We start from the raw sequence: 19,190 nt of genomic DNA on the forward strand, positions 1-19,190 counted from the left end.
ACTAATACTTAGTTGATAAAACCTTTTGCTTTTAATGAAGCTGACAGTATTTTTTTGTCACCTCTTGTTTCGTCAGTTTTATTATTCTTCCTTTTCAAAGAGCTTCAGATTGTTCAAATAGTCAGGGGATCTTTTGAGTATAGTCCTCTTCAAGTCTTATGATGAATTATTTTTTTCAAATCTTGATTTGATTTGTGTTTGAGGTTATTATCGTGCTGAATGATTAAATCCCTCTTTGTCTTAAAATTTTCATGGAGGCCTGCAGGTCTTGTGCCAAAAAAGGTTTGGTATTTGGGACAATCCAAGATCTCTTCTGTTGTGGCTAATGACAAGTTTTCATTATTGTAGTTTTCCATCAGTTTTTGACAGATGACCTGTTTACTTTTCCTTTATCCTTTTGGATGTCATTGTGGTGTCACATTGTCTCCCCTTGTTGATGATGGCCTGCATGGTATTCAGTGGTACCTGTAATGTTTTGGGAGATTTTTGTTGAGGGTTAAGTAGCGTTATGTAAACTCTACTTTTCAGTAAGAGTTTGAATGTGATTAGCAAATTTTTCCATCTCCCAAAATAAAAGGGTGTGCACACATACTACTAGGTAATTTTAGATTTCCTCTATGCAGTAAAGGGTGTACATGTACAAGTTTGTGTATAACCTGTTGTAAAACACACAAGTACAGATAATGATAATTAATTATGTAAACTTGTGAAACTGGTAAAATGGCTAAAAGATAATCTTGTTACAGTCATAGCAGCATAAATGAAATCAATAATATTATAAAAGGATAACCATTTCAATAATCCTCATTAAATCCAGCTCAAAATCCCAGCATAACAGTGATGCATTGTAAGAATTTTCCTAAACATTCCTAAACTACGACCCTCTATAGGATTACTTGAGGGTGTGGGAGGAACCTAATATGCACAAATCTATGATGTCATACATTGGGGTTTGGTTTTGAGTACTGATATTGAAGAATGTGCAAGACACTTGGGTCTCTAGAGTAAATCTGAATCAGTGACTGGTGTTGTAGCCATCAATGCATACCCTGATGATGTGGAGGGCTCTCATCTTTCTAATTCTTACATTCTCATCAGGAGCACATTCACGTGAGTATTTCTGTTATCATAATTATTATATTATATTATATTATATTATATTATATTATATTATATTATATTATATTATATTATATTATATTATATTATATTATATTATATTATATTAATTTCTGTTATACTGTTATTGTATACTTTATATATTGGAAACCATTGCTAAGAATCACTGATTGTACAGAATTTAAAAGTATAAAGCAGATACATTGAATACCTCATAGTAAATAAAGTTGCTCAAGATTTTTAAAAAGTTTTTTTTCATATGTATTTCTTCTTTTAGAATCTTTGGGTTAAATCCACAGCTGACAAATAGTAGCATTATTTTAAATACCAGCACTTTAAACAAATCAGTGTTTTATTGTTGTGTTTTTTTTTATTTTTTTTTTCATTTACAATTTTATCTAAATGTATTGCATGATAAATGCTTTAAAGAGGCTTGTTGCAAGGCTAACTTTTAAAGTGATAATTGGCCATTCTTTGATTTTATTAAGTATAGTGTTGCTGCATGATGCCAGATGTTAAACAATTATGCTGGCAACATCAGGTTATGGCTTTTATATTCTGGATATGTATTGCTCTGGATAAAAACATATACCAAATAAATAAAATGTAAGTAACGAGTCTTAAAACATATAATAAATTACATATTGCTTACACAATTAGATACACAAACATTCAGATGCACGCATACATACAATGTGAAAAATGAAAGGTTGACCAGTGTCAGAGCTCTGTGGGATCTTACCTCATTACAGCAGTGGGGATTAGAGTGGTAACCTCAGCTGAAAGTCACATGAAAAGGATTGAATGGGACTGTAGAGGTCATGTGACTCTATTTGCCAATCCTCACATTCTCTAGATTTTTTTCTTTGATTATTTCGCTTATGAACTTAAGCCAACCTTTAAAAACTGAACTTTTTATTTACTTTAACTACTCCTTTTTAAATTATAGTATGTGTTATGTTGTACTATATTTAACTTAAAGAGTCTAAAAATATCTATTATACCATTATTCTAATCTGCTATCTCATGTAGGCTAGTCATGTGCTTATCTAATATGCATCCTTTTATTGTTTGAAGGGTTGCTTATAAAGCTGAAGTAAGGGAATTAAATTGATAGATGTGCACTTCGCACATCTAATGATTTCTAATTACTGGGTCTGTTGGGAGATTGAAAAATCATTAAAAAAAGAATTTCCCCATAGATGAGTTTTAAAGAAGACCTGTGATATGAATAAAGAAATTAACTTTATTAATTGCTCATTTGAAAATTTATTTTAATGCTCTTTCACAAACAAAAACTTTATTAGTTCTTTTCATCATTCTAGAATCAAGAACACGCTTCGCACATTATCGTTCATGGAATTCACAAATGTATCCAGTTTGGAGGGATGGAGATCCCAGATACAGAGACTGTTGGAAAGGTAGTTGAGCACATTAAGCATACACAATTAACTGACACATTCTAAAAATGTTAAAGAGCAAGACATTGAGCTCAAAGTACAACCTCAATTCCAAAGAAGTTGGGACATTTTGTAAAAATGCAATAAAGTCAAGAATTTGTGATTTGTTCATTCTCTTTAACTTTTATTTAACTGACAAAAGTACAAAGAAAAGATTTCCAAAGTTTTCATAAATTAATGTAAATTTATTTCGTAAATATGAAAATTTTTTGATGGCTGCAACACATTCCAAAAAAGTTGGGACAAAGGCAAAATAAAAGTGAAAAGGTTAAATAATATTCAAAATGCAACTTGAAACTCTGTTACTCTAGGAGAAAGCTATACGTCAAGAGCTCATCTCAGATAGTCAAAATGACAGTGGAAAGGTGTACTGTACTCGGATGAGTCCACATTTTAACTTGTTTCTGTGAAAAATTTCGAGTTCTCAGTCCCAAAGACCAAAGGGACCATCCACACTTTCATAAGTGACAGATGCAAAAACAAACATCTGTCATGGTTTATGAATGCATCAGTGCAAACGGCATGGGTGACTTGCATACAGTATGTGTGAAGGTACCATTGACATGGAGGCATATATTGGAGTTGTACAGAGAAATATACTGTGATCAAGATGATGTCTTTCATGGTAAGTCCATGGTTCATGGATCAGTACAATGCCATCTCTGATTCTGCATGTGCTATAACAGTATGGTTTTGTAGACTCAGAGTGAATGTGCTAGACTGGCCTGCCAGCAGTCCAGATCCGACTCCTATTGAAAATGTATGATGTTTCAAGAGAGACTGGACAAAAATTTTGCTTGCAAAACTTAGACAATTAGAATCCTTAATTCCCAAATAATGAAACATTGTAATTAAAGGGAAAGTTGATGTGACACAGTGTTAAATGTCCCCCTGTCCTATCTTTTTTGGGGTGTGTTGCAGCCATCAGAATCAAAATTTGTTCATATTTACAAAATACATTTAAGTTGGTCAGTGAAAACTTTGGAAATGTTTTCTTTGTACTTTTGTCAATTAAATAAAAGTTAAAGAGAATGAACACAGATTCTTGATTTTATTGCATTTTTACAAAACTTCCCAACTTCTCTGGAATTGGGGTTGTATTTTCAAACTTCTGTGGAAAATAATGAACAAGAATTCCTTCTTACAAATAGAAACTTTTTGGTTTGCATATGAATAAATTAGGATATGCTACAAGTCAAAATTAATTATTGAGCTTACTTAAATTTTTTTTGAAGAAGATATGCTACACCTGCTACCTTTCCTTTAAACTACAGTATGTCTGGAAATGATTTTTGGCTGTAGGTGGAGAGGTGACATTTGAAGTCAGAAGTGATTCTCCTACACTGACAGGAGCCAAAGCTACTTTCAACATCGATGTTCGCTTCCCTCAGAACCAGACAGTACTCCCTGATGGACAGGTGGTGTGGGCAAGAAACTGTACAATCAATTTTTATTCAAACAAACATACATAAAAAAACACAACAACACAAAAATTTGGAAACATTACAAAAATTAAATATATATATATATATATATACAGTACAGGTCAAAAATTTGGAAACATTACTATTTTTAATGTTTTTGAAAGTTTCTTCTGCTCATCAAGCCTGCATTTATTTGATCAAAAATACAGAAAAACATTTTTATATTGTGATATATTATTACAATTTAAAATAATTGTTTTAAAATTTATTATACTTTAAATTATCATTTATTTCTGTGATGCAAAGCTAAATTTTTAGGATCATTATCACATGATCCTTTAGAAATCATTCTAATATGATGATTCATTATCAAAGTTGGAAACAGTTCTGCTGCTTAATATTTTTTCAGAACATGTGATACTTTTTTAGGATGCTTTGATGAATAAAAATTAAAAAAAAAAAAAAAAAAAAAAAAAAAAAAGAAGCTATGTTTTTAAAATATAAATATTTTGTAATAACAATATACACTACTGGACAGTAATTTGGGGTCAGTAATTTTTTTTTTCTTTCTTTTTTTTTAAAATAAAACCAATACTTTTATTCAGCAAGGATGTGTTAAATTGATAAAAAGTGACAGTAAAGAAAAATATATATTATTAGAATATATATTTATTAGAATTTTTTATTTTATTTTGAATAAATGCAGTTCTTTTTAACCTTTTATTCATCAAATATATTAGACAGCAGAACTGTTTCCAACACTCATAATAAATCAGAATATTAGAATGATTTCTAAATGATCATGTGATAGACTGGATGTCACATGTGACACTTAAGACTGAAGTAATGATGCTGAAAATTCAGCTTTGCATCACAGAAATAATTTTTTTTTTTTTAAAGTATATTCAAATAGAAAACTATTATTTTAAGTTGTAATAATATTTCACAATATTACTGTTTTTTCTGTATTTTGATCAAATAAATGCACCATTCATCATCATAACAAACTTAATCCAAAAACACAAAAAAAACTAAAAAAAACAAACAACAAAATTCTCTCTCTTAAATTGTAATATATATATATATATATATAAACAATATATATATTTGTCTTTTAGGAACATTCTATACTGTGGGCCAGACTGTATACCCTGAGTCTAACATCCCTCAAGTATGGACAGGTGTCTTTCCTGACAGGACACCCTTCACTAAGGTCTCTAACAAAAAGCCCCGCTTCATCTATGTATGGAAAACATGGGGTAAGAGCAAGTTTTAACCTGTATTTTTATTCTAGAGTAAAATATATTAACCTACATATTTAGTGGAGAGATGGATTTGCATATGCAAGTAGGACACACACACTTGGATCAACAATCTATGAAGACTTTAAGGTTAGACTTGTGGAGGCTTGTACAACATTCTTATGAACCATTTATTTTAAAATAATTTCTCTCTGATTTTATAGGTAGCTTGGTGTTAGGAGCAGTGTTGGGGCTACTAGTGATGAATTTTTAGTTACTTTTTTTAAATTGTTTCTCTCTTTCAGGAAAATATTGGCAGGTGGCTGATGGTCCCACCTCTCTACTGACCATTGAAACAGACAAGATGCCTCTTGGTTCTTACACAATGGATATAGTAATTTATCACTGCCGTGGCAAAGACAAGTTTGTTCCCCTTGGTTATGCATCTACCCAGTTCTCCATCACTGGTGAGTAGTTTGATAATTTCACATTTATGTAGAAATCCTCTATCATTTCTATCCTTTAGAAAAAAAAAATAAGCCTAGTTTGTTTACCTTACACTGTAGTAAGAATTCATGCCATTAAACCACTGCCTTGAACTGAACTGTAAAGAGTAAACCAATGCTGTCATTTACTGAACATATTCCCACAAGACCCTAACGAAATTTCCTCTTCTTCTCTAGACCAGATTCCTTTTACAGTGACATTATCTCAGGTTGGTGACATCAATCAGGGTGACCAAAGCTTTATCCAGAACAGAGCTGTGTCCTTTGACATTAATTTGCATGACCCTAGCCATTATCTCAGTGCGTCAGACATCACCTTCAACTGGGATTTTGGTGACAATAGTGGAACTCTCATTTCCCGTGAAACTACTGTTACCCACACATACCTTACAACTGGTTCCTTCAGGCCACAGGTGGTTTTGATGGCAGCAATCTCAACTGGTTGTCAGCTCAGTCCAACTCCAGCAGCCACTGTTGTACCTCCGGTTCCTGTCACAGGTAGAATTTCATACTATAGTCAAATATCATATTTCATGGCATTTGAAAGACAATTCTCAGTCCATAAATTATTTTGAGGAGATTTCCAAAAGGTTTATAAGTTGGTGCCTTTTCCTTTTTGCCAGATGAAGCAACAGCAGTGGAAAACATTGTGCTGACTGTTTCTCCTCAGTTGGTTGATGTCATACCCACAGCAGAGGAAGGAGTTGCAGCTGATGTCACTGTCGTTGCCAATGACTTGGCAGTGTCAGCAATTGACACAGAAGCAGAATTAGATAATACTGGCCAGGAGGTGCCCACTGTTGCTGGAGACACAGCTGTGGCTGAAGCTGACAATACTGCTGAAGTTATGTTAGCCACACTTATGGCTGGTGAGGCTGAACCTGCGACAGAAGTTCCTGCGGCTGACATGGCCCCAGAAGGAGACGAGGTTATAATCAATCTAGCAGCCACAGTACTCCCAGAACCCCCTGCTGCTGTAGTTGACACAGCCTCTGTTCAGACAGTTATAGAAACAGTGGCACCAACTGGTGATGCAATAATCATTATCACCCCCGAGGCAGTGGTCACAGATATTGTAGCATCTGTTTTACCTGCAGTAGAAGACATAGAAGCAGTTAATGAGACTGTTGCTGGGGTCAACGAGGCAACCGAAGCCATCACTGGTAAAAAAAAAAACTTTATTTAGACTGTCATAACTTTATAAAATCAATAACAATTAATTTAGTCATATATTTAATGCATTTCCATTGGTGATTCAATTGCAGGCATACCTGATGCAACAGTGAGTGAATTAGAAGCTGAACTGGTGGCAGGAACTGAAGCAACCCAAGCCGCTCTAATCATTGCAAAGCGGCAAGCACCAGAAATGCCAACAGAAACAAACTGTATGATTTATCGCTATGGCTCTTTCTCTACAACTCTTACAGTAGTCCGTGAGTATTTTTATTTACTTATCTACTACTATTAATTTAATTTAATTTAATTTAATTTAATTTAATTTAAACAATAATACTAAACCTGAATATTAATCACCAGGGCAAAAAAGAAAGATGAGATTTATACAAAAGTACACATTAAAAATGTTTTACATTTTTATATTATATGTCTGGGAAAATAAATAAAATCAACAGTCCATGGCAGTCCATAGAACTGTATGGTAAAAGTTGTGAAATTTGGCACACAGATAGAAAACAGTCTGAACATTAACCACACCAAATCTGAAGTATCTTATTCTAAAAAATTATCTCGACTTTATCTAGTCATTGTTTTGGGAAAAAACAGTACGGGGGCATTTTTAACCCCCACACTACCATGTGTGTGTGTACTTGTTTATGCCACAAGGATGTCCCCACAATGTCTCCACAAGGATAGTAAATCCTGTAATTTTTGACAGGGGGAAACTATGTATTAAAAATAGTAAATTATGTTTATCTGAAAGTGTAACAATGCAAACAGTTTTTCTGTAAAGGGTAGGTTTAGCGGTATATATAGTTTGGTTAAATATAGTTTGGTCAGTATAAAAGTAATAGAAGTCTATGGAAAGTCCCCACAATTTCCAGAAACAAACGCGTGCATGTGTGTATGTGTGTGTGTGTGTGTGTGTTTGTGTGTGTAAAAGAAATAGCCTGCAAATAGTGAATTAGTGTTTCTTTTGGTAAGTAACAGAGTTCCCCGCATGAAATGTAGTTAATTGTTCTGGGAATCAACATGGCTTTCGTTTTCCACAATTTGTAACATTCTAATTCAGTATTCAAACACATAAAGTACTACATTAAAGTGTGTATTCTAATATAATATTTTATGTATGTAAAGTCTGCCCTTCAAGGTTAGAGTGCCACCCTCAGGCTGAATTACACAAAGACATTTGCCAAAAGTATTCTGCATTTGTATTAATTAAATGTAAAACTCAGTCTACTAGTAGTTAATCATACAGTAGGTTAGTAAAATATTGTTAGATTCATCCCAGAATCTGCCCCACCTAAATTTATGGTCAGAATTTACTTTCACATTTATTATGTTGTCTTAATGATACCTTTAAACAGATCACTTCTACCTCTATTTTATATATATATATATATATATATATATATATATATATATATATATACATACACTTAATAGTGTATTGATGTGCACAAGCCCGTCCACATACATGTTCAATATTCTCTACATTTATGTTTTTCCAACTCAGGGGGAATAGAGAGTGTTGAGATTGTGGAGGTAAATAATGTGGTCATTTTGGCCACAGAGCTGGAGCAGAATGCTGTAGATCTTACAGTCACATGCCAAGGAAGGTAAATATTCCTTTAATATGGATTTATTTCATAGACTGTATATAGGCTTTACTGTTTTCAGCTGTTACTGTTTTTTAATAGTCTTAATTTGGTAATAATGTAACAGTATTGTAAAAATTGTATAGCCTGAATGCACTGTAAGTCACTTTGGATAAAAGTGTCTGCTAAATGCATAAATGGAAATGTAAATGTAATAATGGCTGTTGTAGAACATAAAATGTGTTATGCAAAGATATTAATCTTTTATATTTGCTTGCCAGCCTGCCAAATCAAGTCTGCACTGTGGTATCTGATGCAGACTGCACAAGCCCTGTTCAGGACCTACAGTGTAATGCTGTGACTCCAACCTCTGAGTGTCAGATGGTGCTGCGACAATTTTTCAACAACTCTGGCACCTTCTGTATCAACGTCTCTCTAACCAATGATGTCAGCTTGGCAGTAACCAGTGCAAAGCTCAGTGTGGCTATAGGCAAGTGTCATATAAATTCAAAGTATATCTAAAATAATCAAATGTATTTTCCTGAGCATACCCTATAACCTCACCACTCCAAAACTTATCTTGTTAAAACTGCAGACACAAATTCATCAAAGAACACGGCTGGCGCAACACTGGGAGTCCTGGTTTTTATTTGTGCTGTGGGGGCCATTGCATTTACATACAAGTAAGACACCAATACACATATGGGTTTTATCAAAATTAATATTAATAATATGTTATTGTGTGCTGCCTAGTTAAATGTAAATGAAGTTTATGTACATTAAAGGGTTACCCTCAAGGTATATTTTTCTATCCAGGCGATTTAAGGAGTACCATCCACTGAGCGATTATAATGAAAGCAGCAGTTTTAGCTCTGGAAGAAGCTCGGTGCCTTTAACGCTGTGGAACCTTCTGAGCTGGAGATCCACTGCAGAAAGCCGCCCGCTCCTGCTTGGGCGAGTGGTGTGAAAAGCTGTCCACTTCTGCTTTAAGGCATATTGCATAGTCTGTACAATCTCTCAATAAGAGAATTTAATATGAACAATGAGGGCCTCATTGTACTGTAATAACAAAATGTCATACATAATATGCCTCACATTATGTAAATGATGTTTTATTGTATGTGGCAGTTGCTGCATAATTACAGAATATATTGTGTGTGTCATTATAAAAAGTTGCAGATATTTCCTGTCAGTGGTTAGCTTTTCTTGGGTTGCAATATTCTGACTTTTTCCCCTTCGGTTATTTGTTATGTCCCTAGGCGTCAATCAGGAATGAAAAAAATATTGTGCAGTGCACAGGACAATGCAAAAAAACAAGTAGTTTACTTACATTATTTAAAGAAGGTGGGAATAAAAAGTACAAAAGGTAAAAGAAAATATAAAATTTTTGTTACAAATGTTAAGAATTCACATGGCACAGTTATTCACATAACTAATATACACTCTTTAACAAAAATCACAGTACAGTGGGTGGCACTCTCCCCTTAGCTAACAGTTATATGGATCTTCAGTTATGTAAATGTAATAATTCTATAAGCAATGCAATTAAACTGCTTGATAGGTATATTGTCTTATTTAAAATCATCAGATTATAGTCAGGTTATTACAGACCACAGAGACATTGTCAGCTGTTCTTCAAATCATCTTTTCAACTAAAAGCAAATGTTTCAAGAAAAGCCTTGCACCTGTTCAACATTTATGCAAAATTAAGAAGCTTTATGAAGTAAATTTATATTTACATTAAACTACGATGTAAATTTATATTAGTGTTTAACCATCAATAATTCAAAAATTATGTATTTTGACCAATTACCTTTGTAGAACTATCCTTTATTATAATCTAATTTTATTATTTAGAGCAGTGCTTCTCAAACTTGTTTAAACCCCCACCATTGCACATTTTGGATATCTTCCTCATCTAACACACCTCATTCAACTCATCATTTCAGAGATAGCAAAACCTCAAATAGGTTTGTCTGATATGAGAAACATGCACAAATAAAAACTATTTATTTGTTTGTGCAGTAGTGGGGGATCTTAAGGACAAGCTTGAGAAGCACTGATTTAAAACCTCAACATCATTTATGTTTTTAACAAACTATGTGTTAATTTGATATCGACCCAAAAGGTCTGATGTTTTATTTATAAATAATAATAGGCATACTAATGACTTATTAACCCTAAATAAAAACATCTCCAGACTCTTTTCAACTTTTTTGTCTGGCTCTATTAAAAACAATCCTGCTTGAAGTAATCACAATGACAAAAACACATGAGAAGAAGCTAAAAACTCAAATAAGTTATATCTTTAGGTTTTTACAGTGACTTGTGAACAAGATTTCATCACTGTCTTCTCTGCTCTGTTTATTTCTGTTTTTCCTCTTTTTGTTTTTCCCCCTTAACTTAGTCTGTCTCTCATGCTTGTTTGGAACACAGTCAATAACACTCAAAGGACAATGCGTTAGTACTTGATATGCAAAGCATATATATAAAATACAGTATATTAGGTCTTTTACCTCTCTGTTGTCTCATTCATTCATTCATTCATTCATAAAAAATAAAAAAAAAACTATTTATTATGCTCACAAAAGTATTATAATCTCTATGTACCTTTGACTAGAACCACCCTTTATGCCACCCTCTCAGTTTGGAAATCTTTGCAAACAAAACAATGGCTACATTATTTGGTGTCTTTCAGTCATTTTAAAATTGTTATGCAAGGTCTAGAGAATGAATTAATGATCTGAAAATATATTTAAGTTTGTATGTTTTATGTTTGTTTTATTATACTGTAAATTGTTACTCGTATATGTACATTTGAGGCAGGCCATCTCAGTGAGGTTTTTAAATTTAATGACAAAATGCTTTTAAATTTAATGACAAAATGTGTTATCAATGTGCCATTACAATTAGTTACAGTCGAGGTCAAAAATATTGGCCCCCTTGGTAAATATGATCAAAAAAGGCTGTGAAAATTCATCTGCATTGTTAATACTTTTGGTCTTTTATTTAAAAAATTCACAAAAATGTATCCTTTTATTAGATAATAAGAATTTAAAACAGAGGGGAAATATCATTATGAAATGAATGTTTTTCTTAAATACTCGTTGGTCACAATTATTGCCCCCCCTATAAATTCTTATGAGTAAAATATTTTTGAAGTATATTCCCATTCATATTCACAATTTTGAGCACTCCAGCATGATTATAAACATGAAATCATCCAGCTCTGGCTTCCTGTTTCACGGAAAATAAAGAGCGAGGGAAAACAAAGCCCAAATTCCCTTAATCATCCATCACAATGAGAAAAAGCAAAGAATATATTTCTGATGTGCAGGAAAAGATAATTGACCTTCACAAATTGGTGAAGTGGCTTTAAGAAAAGAGCTAGAGCAGTGAAAATTCCCATTTCCACCATCAGGGCAATAATTAAGAATTTCCAATCAACAGAAAATCTTACGAAACTGCCTGGAAGAGGACGTGTGTCTATATCGTCCTAATGCACGGTGAGGAGGAGAGTTTGAGTAGCTAAAGAGCTGGAGAATTACAGAAAATAGTCTCTGGTTCAGAAAACCTTTAAAAAAATTGTCAAAAAGAACCTACATCAACACATGTTGTTTGGGAGGGTTACAAGAAAAATTCTCCTAGCTCATTCAAAAACAAACTAAAGCATATTCAGTTATCAGCCATGACTGGAAATTTAAATGGGAATGGCTTCTATGATCAGATGAAACTAAAAAATTAGCTTTTTAGCAGCAAACACTCAAGATGGGTTTGGTGAACACAGTGAAAAAAAAGTACCCCATGTGTACAATGAAATATACTGCTGTATTTTTGATGTTGTGAGCCTATATTTCTGCTGGAGGTCCTGGACATCTTGTTTAGATACATAACATCATGGATTCTATCAAATACCAACAGATAAAAAAATCACTAAGTGACTGACTCTTATAATGGGCCATGTTTGGATCTTCCAACCATACAATAACCCACACACAAACCTCAAAAACAAGACAGAAATTGGTCACTGAGCACAAAACCAAGCTTCTGCTAAAGCCATTCCAGTCCTCTGACCTGAACCCTATGGAAAATGAGAGGAGTGAACTGAAAAGGAGAAGCACCAACATGGAGCTGGGAATCTAAAGGGTCTGGAGTGATTCTGGATGAAGGAATGGTCTCTGATCTCTTGTCAGGTGTTCTCTAACCTCATCAGGCATTATAGGAGAAAATTAAGACCTGTTAAACTGGCAAATGGAGGTTTCAAAACGTATTGAAAAAAAGGGGGCTATTAATTGTGGCCAATGTGTATTAGAGAAAAACATTTATTTTATAATGATATTTCCCCCCATTTTAAATTCTTATTATCCAATGAAAGGATACATTTGTGTGAGTTTTTTAAATAAAAGACCAAAAGGATTAACAATGCAGATTAATTTTCACAGCCTTTTTTGATCATATTTACCAAGGGGGCCAATATTCTTGGCCTCGACTGTACTATTGCTTATTTCTGTTCAGTGTTTCGCAATCCGGTTCCTAGAGGCACATTTACAGTAGGGGAGAGAAGGGCACAGCTTAACTCTTTTTGACCTTCTATTGAAAACCCTCATGGGGTTCAAAGTGTAATTTTTTCACATAAATATCAGACGTCTGGTGCAAATCTTCTACCCAGGGGCTGGAACGCAATTTCTACCGAGGGTGCCCCCCAAAACTTTAAACATTCCCCTGGATCGGAAAATATGAAAAGCTGAGTATCAGTTCACTAATATATTATACATTCATTTAGAAAATTGTTACTGTGTGCTTATACTTACTATTTTGGAATAAATGTAAAAAAAAAAAAAATGCTTGATACTTTGTTTTGGGAAAATTTATTTCTAATACCTGTACAATTAGTACTGCTGCACCACAAGGTTGCATTCTTTTCCCACCTCTCTTCTCCTTCTACAACAATGACTGCACCTCTACAGACCCCTCTGTCTAGCTCCTGAACTTTGCAGATGACACTAAACTCATTGGCCTCATCCAGGACGGTGATGAGTCTGCATATAAATGACTGTCTGGTGCAGTCATAACAACCAGGAGCTGAACACACTCAAAACAGTGGATATGATATGATAGTGAGAAACACCCCAGCACTCCCTCCACTCACCATCATGGACAGCACTGTGGCTGCAGAAGAGTCATTCAGCCCAGCAGAGGTTGTATTTCCTTTGCCAGCTGAGGAAGTTCAACCTGCCACAGGAGCTGCTCACACAGTTTTACTCAGCTGTTATTGAGTCGGTTCTGTGCTCTTCTATAACAGCCTGGTTTGGGTTAGCCAGCAAATCAGACTTAAGTAGACTGCAACGGACTGTTAGGAAGCTGAGAGGATAATTGGTGTGCACCAGCTAATCGGGCAGGTAACCTCATCACAGACCCCTCTCACAAAGGCCACAACCTGTTTGCACTTCTCCCCTCAAGCAGACACTACAGATCTCTGTGCACTACATCTAGGCACAGGCACAAAAACAGTTTTTTTCCCCAGGCCATGTCCAACTTTAATAACTAACACACCAATTTACGACCTGATTTTTGTTATAAATTATAATTCAGTGGTCTAATTCGTTAGACAATATGTAAATACATATTGTTTCTACAGGTGTACAGCACACAATGCACACATCTATAATAAACTGTCAAATCTAATGTAAGTTACTTTTTTTATGTATTATTATTATTATTATTATTTACTTAATTTTTTTTCTTTTAAATGGGTAACACTTTAGTATATGGACCAATTCTCACTATTAACTAGTTGCTTATTAGCATGCCTATTATTACATATTGGCTGTTTATTAGTACTTAAAAAGCACACATTCTGCTTGACCATATTCTACATCCCTAATCCTACTCAATACCTAAACTTAACAACTACCCTACTAACTTTTAATATGCAGCAACTTATAGGAGTTTATTGAGGCAAAAGTCGTAGTTAATGGTTTGTTAATGGTGAGAATTGGACCTTAAAATAAAGGGTGACCCAAATTCCGTATGTATTTATGCACTCTTGATGAACAATGCTCACTCTGATTCTGATATTAGTAAATAATTAATTAATTACATTGATAATATATATAAAAAAGTAATTAATGTTTATTTATTTAACCTGGAACGTGTTAACATTAACAACAAGCATAACTAACATTAAGTTAATATTAAGAATAACTAAGGTTTACATATAAATATATTGTCTGTCCAAAGGTATTAAGGGATATTTTACCCAAAAATGATTCTGTCATCTGTTTAGGCATACATGTTGTTCTCTTTTTTCAGATTACAGTTGTGGTGCTTCTCAATCTGAGGGCTACATCCTATAAAACAGCTTTCAGTGGTGTGTGATGACGTGACAGCTGAGGTATAGCTTTTCAATTTTCCTTAAAAAATCTCCAGAAGGGAAACTTTAAACATTTGCCGATTCAAAATGTCAAAGTAAAGGTAAACAAGTAATGGCGTTGCTCTCAGAGCAACACTCTTTCTTGACCTTTACATGCATGCAAACCTGGAGTTTTTATCACAGCATAAAACCTCAACGCTGTCAGGCTGATCCAATTCTGTAAAACTGGATTATGCCATACCACGCTTTTGCCATGATAACATAAACTGTGGCTCAAAAAAACGCACATCCAACATATGGAAGTAATTTACCAAAGATATATTGAGAAGATTTAGTATGTTTAATTGCTGTTTTGATTTAAACAGGTTTTGTGAATATATGGTTCCTAATATTACAACTCCCTACCCAGGACCAAAAGTCTCTGATGGTTTTCATTGAAATAACTGCCTTAAAGCTTAAAGTCAAACAAATGACTTGAGGGTTAATGGTCAGTCTCTCTTTGCCTGACTAAAACACGATAAATATGTGGACCTTTTACATTGGCAGAGCACAAAGCTTTCCATGGTCCACATAGTCATAACATGTGGACAGACTTTAACAAAATCCTCCTTGCATTGGCATGCATCTACATTTGCTGAAATTCCCTGTCTTTTTCCACAAAGGGACAGTAGCTGCATTTTAGGAATCACCAAGGACCAAGGTTTTAGCTAAAAAGCTTCTTTACAAGTTCTACTAAAGATAAAAAGTCACCTATACATCTTGGATGGTCTGAGGATGAGTAAATTAACAGCAATCTTTAATTTTTCTGTGCCCTTTTTACTAAATACAACATAAGTCCTATGTGTCCCCAGAATATGTCTGTTGGAGATTTAACTCAAAATATAGTTACATTGGCAGTGAGTACAGCGGCTGACGTCACTTTCTGTTAATTTAATTTTTAACTTTTGAAACTTGACATACACCATTTATCCCTTGCAAACTCCACAAATATTTGTCTGTCAGTTTTCTTATGGGTCCTAAATCTTTGTCTATATGTCTCAGGTACTACGTCACAAGCATGCAGAACAGTTTCTTTGATCACTAGTCAGACGTCTGGACTTTTCTCTACTGGTAATGCAAAACATATACAGCTTGCACTGCATAAGCTGAGCCCACATCTCTTTAGGCCATTGCAGTGTGGTGACACATTTAAAGGTGTCATATGACGTTGCTAAAAAATAACATTATTTGGTGTATTTGGTGTAATGAAATGTGTTTATGCGGTTTAGTGTTCAAAAACATTATTTTCCACATACTGTACATTATTGCTTCTCCTCTATGCCCCGCCTTTCTAAAACGTGACGATTTTTACAAGGCCCATCATTCTGAAAAGCGAGGTGTGTTCTGATTGGCCGGCCATCCAGTGTGTTGTGATTGGCCAGATGCCTCAAGCGTGTGACGGAAATGTTACGCCCCTTGTCATACTGTGATGCCGTGATGTGGTGCGATGAGACAAAACCAATAAAACCCATTATAAACCCATCTGTTGCATCCTGTGGAGACATAATTACTGATTATAATTAATTATACTGTCTTTTTACAGGTTGCATTGCATTGCGCCATGTATACATAAAACCATGTCTGCATTTCTGATCGGAGAAATGACAAACAACAGGTGGTACTCTACACTGCTCAAAACTCGCGTTTGAATCGTCAGTGACAAATTCTTTAAATATGAAAACGTACAGGCTACGAGTCAGAACAGCCGGCATTGTAGGCTACTCTCCCAGGTTCAGGAAACAGTCCTCTGTAAAATGCGGAGCACACACAAACATTTGGTTTGAACTGTTCTGGAACAGTGTTGTAAATACAGCTTAACCACTGATTTCTATATGTGTCCACTTTTGGAAGGCCAAACAAAGTAGTTTTGCTTTCGCAAACAAAACACACAGCATCTCCACGACATGGTGGTGGCGGCAGCAACAGTACTACAGCCAAAATTATGCCTTCTTTCTTTGCGTGAACATTTGGGCAGTGTTATGCAAATACACAGTGCCTTATACGTGGGGGGCGTGTTTAAACGAGGTGTTTTAGGAGGGTGTTGATGAGTCTTAACTTTTATAAAGAATAAGACTTTGGGTTTGAGACTTTAGTCTTTGCAACTTTAGGAATCTTATCTATTCACAAACAGCTTGTAACACTCCAAAAAGAAAAGAAAACTTTAAATCGCACCCTTAAAAAGTTGTAAAGTACCAATCTACCACCGCTTCTTTAAAGGGTAGCACCAAATTAATGTTTGCTCACATCAAAAAGGGGGAAATACTCTCTTCAGGAACTGAAGTGGAAATAAAAGAAAGAGAGCCTGAAGGCAGATGAGTGAACAAAGTAAAAGCAGGGGTGAGCTCACAGACTCACAAAGTTATGTTTCCTTTTCTAGTTCCAGCTCTAGTTCTTTAAGCCAGAGCTTGTCAGTCTCTCTCTCTTCCCTCTTTATTTGTATTTCCAATTCTTGTGATTGATGATGTCAGTGGGGTAATTTGAGGCACAAAATCAGTTTGCAAAACAGAAGAGGGCGTCTCCTCAGCCTCTGCTGGCAAAGCAGATCCCTTCTGCGTATTTACTAATCCCGACTCCTCGGGCAAAATTTGTTGCTGCACCAATTCTTTATGCAATAACGCTTCAACGTCTTTCTTAGATGCATAATGAGGATTTTAAAGAAATCAGCAATTTTGAACAAATCATTCTTCTTACAGCAATCAAACTGTTCCGTGCTTGGAGCTAGCGTAAATGGAATCAGATCAAATTCCATTTTCCAACTAACTAATCTCTCCCACACCAAAAAGAAAACAGCCAGACAAAGAATAAAGTATAGTCTAAGACTTAACCCACAATTAGCGGATGATTTCCTTCTCAATGTGTGTAGATGAAACTCTAGCTTGATATTTGTGTAATAAATAAATTGCCTACAAAGAATTTGATATCTTATGACAAGCCACCTAATTATTTTATAACAAACAAAAAAAAAAATCTCAATTACAATTATGGCAGAGCCACCTGAGAGAGCATGACACACACACACACACACACACACACACACACACACACACACACACACACATACAGGCTGTAGGTGGGTTTCATAAATATCAAGTTCCCAAAACTGAGCTTTAGGAGGTTTAGGAGCATGTCTCTCTAAAAAAATTAGATTTTCCCGATCTACATATATGCATTTTAAGATGTTTAAAGCCCAAGAGAATTGAATAATGCTTTAAATCCATGTCAATTGGCAGTAACATATATTATTTGTCAAGCAGATTCCTTAATAAAAGAATCAGGTTAAATGTTGCAATGGATAATCCACACTACAGTCTGGAATTACAAATGAGGAAAATGAATGAGAAATTTAGTAAAATTAGACACCTGCCAGCTACTTTAGGTATACCTTCCTAGTACCTTTTTCTGATCTTTTTCTGTTACCACTAGAAAGCGTTATGTGTGAAAATCCCAGTAGCACATCAGTTTCTGAAACAACCATGCCATGTTCAAAGTAACTTGAATCACCTTTCTTCACCATTCTGATGCATGGTTTTGAACTTCAGTAGCATTGTCTTGACCTACATTGTCTTAACTCCTTTGTCTACAATAATTTAACCTTATACTGGTAATTCTAACCTCACATTCATAGTTTTGATTAAAATACATCCAGTTTGTTGGTAGCATAGGGTCTAGCTGCAGAAGTGTAAAGATTTTAAAGCATCCAAAGCTCAAATAGGATCCAAAATCCAAGTAACGTAGCTCCTGTGCTGCTCTCCACTGGAAATTAATGACTTCCTGTCTGTTGCTTATTGTTTGTCAGAGATAGTGGAAAGGCAGCTTAAAACACTGATTAAGTCTCCACCAGATGCAGCATGGTGCAAGCGACAAATCTCCAATTATAAATGGATGCCTCTATGTATGACGTACTAGCACAAAGGACAAATGATTTGCAATGGGTGCTTTGTTGTCACGACACGCACACAGACAGGTAGATCCAAAAGCAGTATGTTTATTGGGGTGATCCAAAATCAGACAACATCCAGGCAAAGGTCAAATCCAGGCTATCAGTCCAAAACAAGAAACACAAACTCAGGCAAGGAAACTCGAAACAGAAGGTGACATTCAACAAGGACTCCGTGACACAGACAGAAACAAACCAGGTATATATAGACAGGTGATTACAATACTAACGGGGAATTGGCTGAGTGCAATGATTAATAACCAGGGACAGCTGAGTGCAATGAGCATTGATGAAACAGACAAGACTATGGGAAATGC

General features: G+C 34.8%; 1 protein-coding gene across 1 annotated transcript; it reads left to right on the forward strand.

Annotated features, from left to right (window-relative positions):
- Nucleotides 1-954: 954 nt before the first annotated feature.
- On the forward strand, nt 955-11,039 carry LOC109066741 (melanocyte protein PMEL-like). The gene is made up of 12 exons (XM_042733614.1): nt 955-1,110; nt 2,445-2,540; nt 3,882-4,027; nt 5,121-5,262; nt 5,550-5,711; nt 5,928-6,248; nt 6,374-6,913; nt 7,016-7,183; nt 8,443-8,545; nt 8,806-9,014; nt 9,120-9,207; nt 9,341-11,039. Exons 1-12 carry the CDS (start codon nt 1,041-1,043, stop codon nt 9,489-9,491), a joined length of 2,196 nt encoding a protein of 731 aa, XP_042589548.1. The 5' UTR covers nt 955-1,040; the 3' UTR covers nt 9,492-11,039.
- The last annotated feature ends 8,151 nt before the right edge of the window (nt 11,040-19,190 follow it).

The sequence above is a fragment of the Cyprinus carpio genome, chromosome B11 (genome assembly GCF_018340385.1).
Source record: "Cyprinus carpio isolate SPL01 chromosome B11, ASM1834038v1, whole genome shotgun sequence".
Classification (NCBI taxonomy): Eukaryota; Metazoa; Chordata; class Actinopteri; order Cypriniformes; family Cyprinidae; genus Cyprinus; species Cyprinus carpio.